Source organism: Pongo abelii, chromosome 16 (genome assembly GCF_028885655.2).
Source record: "Pongo abelii isolate AG06213 chromosome 16, NHGRI_mPonAbe1-v2.0_pri, whole genome shotgun sequence".
NCBI lineage: Eukaryota > Metazoa > Chordata > Mammalia > Primates > Hominidae > Pongo > Pongo abelii.
The window spans coordinates 68,065,002-68,076,545 of record NC_072001.2 but is presented as its reverse complement, the minus strand read 5'-3'; the positions used below and the strand labels follow the sequence as shown (position 1 = coordinate 68,076,545).

The following is an 11,544-nucleotide window of genomic DNA, read 5'->3' as shown; positions in this document are numbered from 1 at the left end:
CACAGATGAATTGGTGCTGTGGGAACCATCTGGCAGACCCCAGTCACAACAGCTGCAAATCCTTACAGCCATGTCTACCAGGTCAGCCTGCACTGGGACCTGCCTGAATCAAAAGTTTGCTGCCTGCATTTGTGCATTACAATTCAGCTGGAATTCACAGATATTAAATGTTCTTTGTTGGTATTAGGAAAGGGACAATGTGCTTGCCATGTGTTATGGAACAACTGAGGACACAAACATGACCATGGGTTCCCTTTCTGAAACAATTAAAACATTTATTATTTTTGGATTGGTCTACATTGTAATAAAAGTTGATATGTAACAAAACATATCTACATAGTGATTTTTTTTTATTATCAATTGTCAAAGTTTACTACCACACTAACAGAGCAATGATTTTTAACATACGGGTATATCAATAGATTAGGTCTCATTAAAGCTGTTACTAAATGGGGTCTAGGGATGGGGTCTAAGGAATACAGCTTTAGGAACAAATGTGGAAATGGGGATAGATTTATTTATTCCACTCATTAATTCATTCAATATAGTTTTTTGGTGGGAGCAGACACGGTCTCTGGCTTTGTCACCTAGGGTGTTGTGCAGTGGCTTCGACACCTGGGCTTAACAGATTCTCCCATCTCAGCCTCCTGAGTAGCGAGGACTACAGGCATGCGCCACCACGCCCGGCTAATTTTTGGATTTTTTTTTACAGACAAGGTCTCCCAGGTTGCCCTGGCTGGTCTCGAACTCCTGGGCTCAAGCGATCAGTCCACCTTGGCCTCCCAAAGTGCTGGGATTACAATCAATATACATTTAGTACCTGTTATTTATGGGCTAATCATGTGCTAATGGACTGGTTGAATCACTCTATTCCCTTTGCTCTAGATTGAAGCTTCGAGACTACCTGGGAAAATAGACAACTAATGTAATGAATATCCATAACCAGTTTCACAGACAACCAGTAGTTTGCAAGTTATTCCACCCATTAAACGATTCCAAATATTGGAGAAAAGGCCCCCAACTTAAAATACTCCATGGAAACATGCTCTATACATCTATGTGGTGCTTACAATAAAAGATGAATTCCTGCGACTGACTTGCAACTCCGAAAGAAGTGATTTAGAGAAAAAAAGAAAGAAAGAAAGAAAAAGGTAAGTATGTCACCGTGCTTTTGGGAAATGCTTTTGAGATTTGTCCAAGTTCTAGAGTGGAACCCAAGGCTCCTGGGCCAGGGGACAGAAGTGATAACTAAGTAGGATGCAATTTAGTTGGAATCTTCCCTGACCTTAACCCCATAAACAGTTGCCTAGGTAAGGGCAAAGTCTACAGGCCCTAAAACAGGGTACAAGCTTTCCCTAAAACATATTAGAGAGAGGCACTTTCAACAGGATCTTGTTGCAGGATCCCTAAAAAAAAATTCAAAACAAGGAGATTTACATGTTATTCACCTTTTCATAATTTCAGAAATATTTTACTAATAAAAAAGGAGTCGTGACGTCTGGAACACCTTAAGACGTGACGTCTGCAACACCTTAAGAACAATGATTATAAATGTATTAATATTCTCTGATTTTAAGGGAAAATTGATGAAGGAACAGGAAGATGGGTGGGCGTATGTTCCCAGAAATCCCCAGAACGTCAAAAAGGAAGTGGGGGCTTTCAGTGGAGGACTACGGAGAGCGTGTACGGTTGTGCCAAAGGAAAAAAAATGTTCCTAAGAAAAGAGTATACAAAGTTCTGTTCATCAAAGCCTGCAACCCAAAGATGTCCCTCCAAAAGCTGTACATGACAGAGAAAACGCGAACTGAAAGCAGAAGCAGGTCTCAAGGGGCCAGGCGCCTCCTCCTCCTCCTCCTGGGTACGCAGGCCAGAACTAGGGCTGACCCAGAGGTAACTCAGCCCTCTCTTCACGCCAGCCGCAGCCGAGGATCCCACGCAGCCTCCCCTCGCGCCCGTCGCCGTGGCGACCGCCGGACCCACGCAGCACCGCCCCTTCCTCGCGACGTGGCCCCGCCCCCTCAGAACCCGGAAGCGAGAGTCTCGCGCCAGCTGAGCGGAGGTCGGGAGGGGGGAGCGCGGCGGCCCAAGCTCGCTCGGCCACGCGCCCCGCCCCTCAGAGGCCGGCCTCCCGCGCGCACCGCACGGCCTGCTGTGCCCGTGGGTCCCGAGCGCTCCGCCGCCCGCCCCGACCCGGGCCCAGCCGCGTCCACTACCTGCGCTCGTACTGGAGCGAAGAGCGGCCTCCTGAGGAGGGGAAGGGACGTGGGGGCGGCCACGGCAGGTGAGGGTGGGCGAAGCCCTGGGAAGCGGCTGGGTGTGCGGTATGCGGGGTTGTAGGTGTGTGTGTGGCGCGTGGCTGCTTTGGTTGGTGTGACTTTGTGAGTGTGTTCTGAGTGGGCCGGTCCATGTGACCACGCACGTGATCACGTGCCCTTGTGAGTGTGTGTCTGGGGCCGAATCTGGGCTGTGGGGTGGTCGGTGTGCTTGTGACCCTGCCTTAGTGTGGCTGTCACCGGTGGGCCTGGCGGGGAGCTGTGTGTGAGTCTCCAGCGGGAGGTGGGGGCGGCAGAGGGCTTAACCGGGGCATCCTCCTGTGAACCCATCCTGGGGCTACACGACTGCAGCCCAGGAATATTTCTTTCTTTCTTTCTTTCTTTTTTTTTTTTTTTTTCTCAGCAAACTTTTAAGAACTCTGAGCAGAGGCCAGTAATTTTGGAGACAGGACCTCGGCCTGAAAGTGACAGATGTCTTTGTTGTTGCTGAGTGTGGGCCAGGTGGGAGGTTTGTAAACGGGGGATGAGGAACAGAGCGGGACCGGAGTGTCTCATTTTTCCTCTTCTCGTTTTCCTGGGGAGTTATAAGTTAGACATTTATGCTGCTTCCTTTGTCTCCACCTACACTGGTTCAGCTCCTTTTGGCACAAAGATTCAACAAATTGAGGAGTAACTTTTTTTTTTTTTTTTTTTTTTGAGACGGAGTCTTGCTCTGTCACCCAGGCTGGAGTGCAGTGGCGCGATCCCAGCTCACTGCAAGCTCCGTCTGCCGGGTTTACGCCATTCTCCTGCCTCAGCCTCCCGAGTAGCTGGCACTACAGGCGCCCGCCACCACGCCCGGCTAATTTTTTGTATTTTTAGTAGAGACGGGGTTTCACCGTGTTAGCCAGGATGGTCTCGATCTCCTGACCTCGTGATCCGCCCGCCTCGGCCTCCCAAAGGGCTGAGATTAGAGGCGTGAGCCATCGCGACTGGCCACTGAGGAGTAACTTAATAGCTGTGTCCAAATTCCAAAAGCTTTTTTACCAAGAGCATGAGAAGAGATGTCACAGATGTCAGGTAGGCAGCTTTTCCTCCCGTAAGGTTTAGAGATAATGCAATGAAGAAAAGAGGGATAGATCTCCCCTGAAGAGATCTAAGTAAAGGATAGCTGTGTATTTCTGTGGTGAGGGATGGAGACGTGCATTAAAAAGCCAGTTGCATCTCCCAGAGACTCTCAGCTTCTAATATTTTGTTATGGCTAGTATTTATAATCACGGATTGTCCATAATGCACATCAACTATAGCTTGAAATAAAGTAGCAGAAACCTCTGACTAGTTATGCTGGTTATGTGACTTAAACATTGATAAAGGTGATTTTGTTGACTTTAAAGTGGCAGGTTCTGTTGAAGTCCTGAGGGATAGGGGCATAGTCACAACTGGCAGGTTTTTTTGTTTGTTTGTTTGTTTGTTTTTTGAGACAGAGTCTCACTCTGTCGCCCAGGCTGGAGTGCAGTGGTGTGATCTCAGCTCACTGCAACCTCCGCCACCCGGGTTCAAGCGATTCTCCTGCCTCAGCCTCCTAAGTAGCTGGGATTACAGGCACCCATCACCGCACCCAGCTAATTTGTTTTGTTGTTGTTGTTGTTTTGTTTGTTTTTTTGAGATGGAGTTTCGCTCTCGTTGCCCAGGCTGGAGTGCAATGGCGCGATCTCGGCTCACCACAACCTCCGCCTCCCGGGTTCAAGTGATTCTTCTGCCTCAGCTTCCTGCGTAGCTGGGATTACAGGCATGCGCCACCACGCCCGGCTAATTTTGTATTTTTAGTAGAGACGGGGCTGCACCGTGTTGGCCAGGCTGGTCTTGAACTCCTGACCTAAGGTGATCCACCCGCCTCAGCCTCCCGAAGTGCTGGGATTATAGGCGTGAGCCACTGCACCCAGCCACAACTGGCAGTTTTTATTGTCTAGCGGCACAAGGGCCAGAGAAGACAGGGAGTCCGCAGCACACCCTGAAGAGGGGTTTCCTCAGGCAAGATTAAGGCTAATGTTGTGGCTTTTTTCCCACCAGCATGAACAGGTGCTTTTGTTTTTGTGAAGAACCAAATCATGAGAGATCAAATCAGTTTTGAGCTCATGGTCCACATTCTTTCTTATTCAGTACTGACCAGTTTGGTCACAATCTCAGTTAACCTTTGCCATATACAGAATATTCCTCTTATGATTTGGAAAAGTATACCCCTTTGGTGGATGAAAGAGAGCTAAGAGAACAAACTTTCCTATTCATACCACTCACAGCTGCTTTCCCTTTGCAGCAGTGATCTTTTTTTCACTTAGACATCAGTTGGTCAGATGCAACATTTGGTATCCATTTTACCTTTCATGTACTGCCAAACTAGCACAAGTGTTAAAATTACTTGTCTCTACAAAAATTTAGTCACAGTGGAGTGGAATCTCTCCATCTTGTAAGATTACTTTTAACACGTTGGCATACTGAGGTGGTTGTGAATTATTCTGAAGACTGTTGGTAAGGAACATCTTTCTATTTACTGCTATGGGAAAGAAGAGAATGACCGCGTGAATATGTGTGCCTGTGTGTGTGTCTATTTGTATGGTGGTTTGGTTTGTGCATTGCAACTGATTCCAAAGCTATGAATGATTTATCCCATTTGGTGACTCTAGAAGCACACTTTCTGGCTTTAGTTAGCTAAGATGTTTTATAAATCTATTGAGTAGACGTTATTTGCTAAACATGTTTTTTTATTTTCCCTCCTTTAGAATAGATTGTTTCTAATAATGCAATACTAGGAAATGTCTCCATTAAGAAGTATTTAGATAATATAGGAGTATTTCCAGTCTGTCCAGGTAGAAAATATTCCAGAATTAAGTATATGTGCTAGTTGCTTTCAATTAAAAGTTATAATCAGCTTAGAGAAAGCCTGTAGTTAAAATGGCTTAGTTTTTTTTTGTTTTTTGTTTTTTTGTTTTGTTTTGGAGACAGACTCTCACTCTGTCGCCCAGGCTGGAATGCAATCTTGGCTCACTGCAACCTCCGCCTCCTGGGTTCAAGCGATTCTCCTGCCTCGCCTCCCGAGTAGTTGGGATTACAGGCGGCCACTGCCATGCCTGGCTAATTTTTTTTTGTATTTTTAGTAGAGACGGGGTTTCGCCATGTTGGTCAGGCTGGTCTTGAACTTCTCACCTCAGGTGATCCACCTGCCTCAGCCTCCCAAACTGCTGGGATTACAGGCGTGAGCCGCCACACCTGGCAAAATTTTTTAACATATTAATTTTTTTTTGTTTTTTTGAGATGGAGTCTCACTCTGTTGCCCAGGCTGGAGTGCAGCGGCATGATCTCGGCTCACCGCAACCTCTGCCTCCCGGGTTCAAGTGATCTCCTGCCTCAGCCTTCCGAGTAGCTGGGGCTACAGGCGCGCGCCACCACGCCAGGCTAATTTTTGTATTTTTAGTAGAGACGGGGTTTCACTATCTTGGCTAGGCTGGTCTTGAACTCCTGACTTCGTGATCCACCTGCCTCAGCCTCCCAAAATGCTGGGATTACAGCTGTGAGCCACTGTGCCTGGCCTTAACATATTAATATTTAAGATAAAATGGATATGCAAAGAATTTTCTTTATTTCAGTATATAACTATATTTGTGCACACTAATTTTCAGTATAAGACTGGCTGATGATTTTCTTGGTACTTTAAAGCAACTTATGATTTTAACACACTTCTCTAAAATTACCATCTTAGCTTTGAGAAGAGAGACCATTATCACAATGTCAAGGTTGTAAATCAAGTTTAGTGTTGGAATGTCTACGTCTGCTGTCTCCTCGGGGTTCAGCTTAGTACGTCTCCAAGGTCACAGTTGAGTCTACTGAGGGCTCTGTGTTCCTGAGGGAGCAGATCTCGAGGGCCACCAAGGAAGAGTTCCATTGAGTTTAGAATCCCCTGTTCTTTGCCAGTCCAGAGAACTCCCTCTAAAACGACAGTTCAGAGTCAGCCCGGGAGTTAGGTCCTGGAGTCTCACCTCGTGTTAGCCATGCTAGGATCAAGCCTTGCTCTTGAGGTAGAGGAAGTGGTACAAAGCAAATATTTGAATCCTTCCTGGTGGAATTTCCTCACTTGGCAATAAGAATCTGCAACAGGGAACTATAATTTCAGTTTCCTGTTATGACATAGCACAGATGCCTGAGCAAAGAGGGGCAGCCTTTTAGTTGAGGATGTTCAGCTAGGCCAAAGCTCACAGATGCCAGGGTTAGAAGGATGGCCCAGTTCATTCTCCTTAGAATGTAGTTCTTCATTTAATCAACAGATAATGCCTGCTGTGTGCCAAGCACTGATCTAAGCTTTGGGGACACAGTGGTAACACAGTCATAGATGAGAAAACAAACTCCAAAAGGATCAAGACTCATCTAAGATCACAGAGCTATGAAAACCAGAAGTCAGTAAGCTCACAACAAAAGACTACACATTTTTTCCTAAGGGCAAATGTTTCATTTTGTTGCTAGTTATAGTGCCTTCAGGTTTACATTATAGATCTTTCTGAGGACATTGTGTAACTTTTAATCACGTCCATATGAGTGGCAAATTTGCCTGTATTTTGTATTAAGAACTACATGTAGGCCGGGCGCGGTGGCTCATGCCTGTAATCCTAGCACTTTGGGAGGCTGAGGCGGGTGGATCATGAGGTCAGGAGCTCAAGACCAGCCTGGCCAAGATGGTGAAACCCCGTCTCTACTAAAAATACAAAAAATTAGCCGGGCGCAGTGGCAGGTGCCTGTAATCCCAGCTACTCTGGAGGCTGAGGCAGGAGAATCGCTTGAACTCGGAGGGTGGAGGTTGCAGTGAGCCGAGATCACGCCACTGCACTCCAGCCTGGGCGACAGAGTGAGACTGTCTCAAAAAAAAAAAAAAAAAAAAAAAAGGAACTACATGTGAATTTCTGGTTATGTGCCATTACAATTAGATTTATGGTGTATTGTGAATTTATCAGGAAGCAGGCTTAACTTAAACTTCTTTCTCTAGGCTGATGTGGTGGTTCACACCCATAATCCCAGCACTTTGGGAGGCAAGATGGGAGGATTGCTTGAGCCCAGGAATTCGAGACCAGTGCGGGCAACATAGGGAGGCCCCCATCTCTACAAAAACAAAAAATTCGCCTGCCGTGGTGGTGTGTGCCCATTGTCTCAGCTACTCAGGAGGTTGAGATTGGGATAATCGCTTGAGTCTCAGAGGTCAAGGCTGCAGTGAGCTGTGATTGTGCCACTGAACTGCAGCCTGGACAACAGAGCAAGACTATCTCAAAAATTAAAAAAGTCAAAAAATAGCAACTCCTTTCTCTAGCATGGACTATCCCTATAATCAGACAGGAGCATCTTTATTAAAGGGATTCTTAAGGTAATGTCAAAAGATAACTGATGGTACTGCAGTTGAGAACTAAGACAGGAAGTATGGTGTCAGAAAAGGCTGTCTCACATCTGGTCCTAGCATTGCCATGTGATCTTGGGTAAGTCATTTAAATTTTCTAGACCAGATTCCTTTTCTGGAAGAACTAAGGGCATTGGAATAATTTCTTTAAGAGCTCTTCTGGTGGCCGGGCATGGTGGCTCACACCTGTAATCTCAACACTTTAGGAGGCTGAGGTGGGTGGATCATTTGAGGTCAGGAGTTCGAGACCAGCCTGGCCAACATGGTGAACCCCCATCTCTACTAAAAATACAAACATTAGTTGGGCGTAGTGGCGGGCACTTGTAATCCCAGATACTCGGGAGGCTGAGGCAGGAGAATCACTTGAACCCCAGGAGGTGGAGGATGCAGTGAGCCGAGATGGCGCCTCTGCACTTCAGCCTGGGCAACAAGACTGAGACTGTCTCAAAAAAAAAAAAAAAAAAAAAAGAGCCCTTCTGATTCTGTGATTGTAGTATTTCACCAAATTGTTTTCTGTAGTTTGAGTATATACTGACAAAATAGCCAGTTTCCTTGGTTTTCTTCTTTAAAATATTGTTGGTATAGCTAGATCAGACTCTACATTTAGTTCTGATGTAAACATGAATTCTTGACGTGAAATATCACATGCTTTTATTTCAGGATTAACCTCCATTTCAGCTAATCATGGGAGAGATTAAAGTCTCTCCTGATTATAACTGGTTTAGAGGTACAGTTCCCCTTAAAAAGGTATGTATGGTTTTATTATACCTCTTATTTGCAAAATCTTGTATTGTTTTTGTGTGTGATTTAGATGTCATGTCTTAGTAGTGTTTGAGAGGAAAGGTTACTGCCGAGTATCATGACTCTGGGTTGCAGAGGATGAAGTTCACTCCTTCCCTGTCATGTACAGTCAACTTTTGAGACTCATTTTAGAGTGAAAGCAGGTATAACTACTCATTTTTATTTATTTATTTATTTATTTATTTATATTTATTTTTGAGATGGAGTCTCGCTCTGCCATCCAGGCTGGAGTGCAGTACACTGCGTGATCTTGGCTTACTGCAACCTCTGCTTCCCAGGTTCAAGCGATTCTCCTGCCTCAGCCTCCCAAGTAGCTAGGATTACAGGCATGCACTACCACACTCAGCTAATTTTTGTATTTTTAGTAGAGGCAGAGTTTCACCATGTTGGCCAGGCTGGTCTTGAACTCCTGACCACAAGTGATCTGTCCACCTTGGCCTCCCAAAGTACTGGGATTACAGGCGTGAGCCACCGCACCCAGCCTGTACTCATTTTTTACAATTGCTTTTACATATACAAGCAAGCAGGTATGTATGTACTCTTCTGTGTAGTTTAGTGGAAAGTTTACAGCAACTGTATAGTAAGTACAGTCAGATTATATTCCTGTTCCTCAGATTTAAGAATGGGGTCACATTATAGAGCTTCTGTTTGCAATGACATACTCATTCTGCCACAGTCATCTTCCAGAAGCTTTATTTTCCTGGGATGTTTGAAAACCCAAAACACTTATATTGCAGTTGAGTATTGACTCTGCTTCCCGAATTAATCCCAGATGTTTGGGGATCACACTAGACAAAGGCAGTTCAAGTCACTGAGTAGAGTAAAACCTTTGCTGATTCCCTTGCAGAAGTGTTAGAATCCAGTGATCTTAAGATCTTTTGCAGCTGTTTGTGATGGCTCATGCCTGTAATGCTAGCACTTTAGAGACCTAGGAGGATCATTTGAGGCCAGGAGTTTGAGACCAGCCTGGGCAACATAGTGAAACTCTGTCTCTATAAAAAAATGAAAAAATTAGCCAGGTGTGGTGCTGCGCACCTGTAATCCCAGCACTTCAGAAGGCCGAGGCAGGAGGATTGCTTGAGCCTAGGAATTTGAGATCAGCCTGGGCAATATGATGAGACCCTTTCTCTACAAAAACTAGAAAAAATTAACTGGGCATGTTGGTGCATGCCTATAGTCCCAGATACTCAGGAGGCTGAGATGGGAGGATTGTGTAAGCCCAGGAAGTCAAGATTGCAGTGAGTTGTGATCGTTCCACTGCACTCCAGCCTGGGTGACAGAGCCAGACCTTGTCTCAAAAAAAAAAAAAAAAAAAGAAAAAGAAAAAATGTGAGTGGCAAAATACACAGGGCAAAAACATGAGCGTGAGATACATTATCACCATCTGTACCATCTGTGACCTGTGGAAGTCCAAAGGGGAACTGTTAGGCCTCTCTGGACTTTGCCTTGTTCCATTTGTCTGCTCCTAGTGATGCCAGTGACCCTGGTTAGTGTGCTGCCACCCACAGAGTGACGCTGTAGAGTCCATAGCCCTGCTAGTGAGGAGCTCTCAGAAAAAAGAACATGGAGGCCTTGAGTTTTTTAATATGAAAGTAGAATAAATATTGATTTGCATTGTCAAATGTTCAAGCAGTTAATGTACTTTTCTAAATACCACCAAAAGTCAGAGAAAACAAAAATTAAACAAGGATGCAGTGAATAATAATAATAGCTAATATTTCTAGGACACTTAACATCTGCCAGACTCTGCTGAGCACTTGTCTTGCCTCAGCTTGCCTTTTTTTTTTTAAGAGACAGGATCTCTCCCTCTGTTGCTCAGGCTGGAGTGTTGTTGTATTTTTATTTATTTATTTATGTATTTTAAAGAGACAGGATCCAGGCCAGGAGCAGTGGCTCACGCCTGTAATCCCAGCACTTTGGGAGGCCAAGGCGGGTGGATCCTGAGCTCAGGAGTTCGAGACCAGCCTGACCAATATGGTGAAACCCCGTCTCTACTAAAAATACAAAAAATTAGCTGGGCATGAGGGTGCGTGCCTGTAATCCCAGCTACTTGGGAGGCTGAGGCAGGAGAATCACTTGAACCTGGGAGGCAGAGGTTGTAGTGAGCCGAGATCATACCACTGCACTCCAGCCTGGGCTATAGAGCGAGACTCTGTCTCAAAAAAAAAAAAAAAAAAAAGAGAGACAGGATCTCTGTTGCTTGGGCTGGAGTGTTGTGCAATCATATAGCTCAATAGCTCAATGCAACCTTGAACTCCTGGGCTCAAGCGATTGTTGTGTCTCAGCCTCCCAAGTAGCTGGGACTATAGGTGTGTACCACCACACCTGGCTAATTTTTTCATTTTTTGTAGAGATGGGGTCTCACTGTGTTGCCCAGGTTGGTCTCGAACTCCTGGCCTCAAGCAGTCCTGCCTTTTGCCTCCCAAAACACTGAGATTACAGGCATGAGCCATCACGCCTGGCCCTCAGCATTTTTTTTCTTTCTTTTTTTTTTTTTTTTTTTTAGACAGAGTCTCACTCTGTTGCCCAGGCTGGAGTCCAGGCTGGAGCCCAATCTTGGCTCACTGCAACCTCCGCCTCCCAGGTTCAAGCGATTCTCCTGCCTCAGCTTCCCCAGTAGCTGGGATTACAGGCATGCGCCACCATATGCAGCTAATTTTTGTATTTTTAGTAGAGATGAGGTTTCACCATGTTGGCCAGGCTGGTCACAAACTCCTGACCTCAGGTAATCTGCTTGCCTTGGCCTTCCAAAGTGCTGAGATTATAGGCGTAAGCCACTATGCCAGGCCCCCTCAGCTCTTCTAATGCTCATTATTTCCCCATCATGTTGGGTCAAGAACCACTCATTTAGGAAGGTTTCTGATTACCTTCCTACTCCCTACCCACTTTTCACCAAAAAGCCAGTTTCTCTCTGTGCCACTCCCTAACCCCTACTGGTCTGATGTATTCTCCCAGGAGAGTGACACATAGACCTGCCTCATTCCCTTCTGTAGCAGAGTCTCCCCCACAACTCCCCAAAGGCTTGGTCTAGATGAGTCTCCTGAAGCATCTCCTGAGCTG

General features: G+C 45.7%; 1 protein-coding gene across 7 annotated transcripts in view; it reads left to right on the top strand.

Annotated features, from left to right (window-relative positions):
* The first annotated feature begins 2,011 nt into the window (after positions 1-2,011).
* The window catches only part of SPG21 (SPG21 abhydrolase domain containing, maspardin), a 37,015-nt gene continuing 27,482 nt past the window's right edge, over positions 2,012-11,544 (top strand). The window contains exons 1-3 of one of the 7 annotated variants that reach the window (XM_063716073.1): positions 2,033-2,281; positions 7,282-7,762; positions 8,344-8,430. In XM_063716073.1, the coding sequence (XP_063572143.1) occupies positions 8,368-8,430 (63 nt within the window). In that variant the 5' untranslated portion in view covers positions 2,033-2,281; positions 7,282-7,762; positions 8,344-8,367. 7 annotated transcript variants of the gene reach the window in all.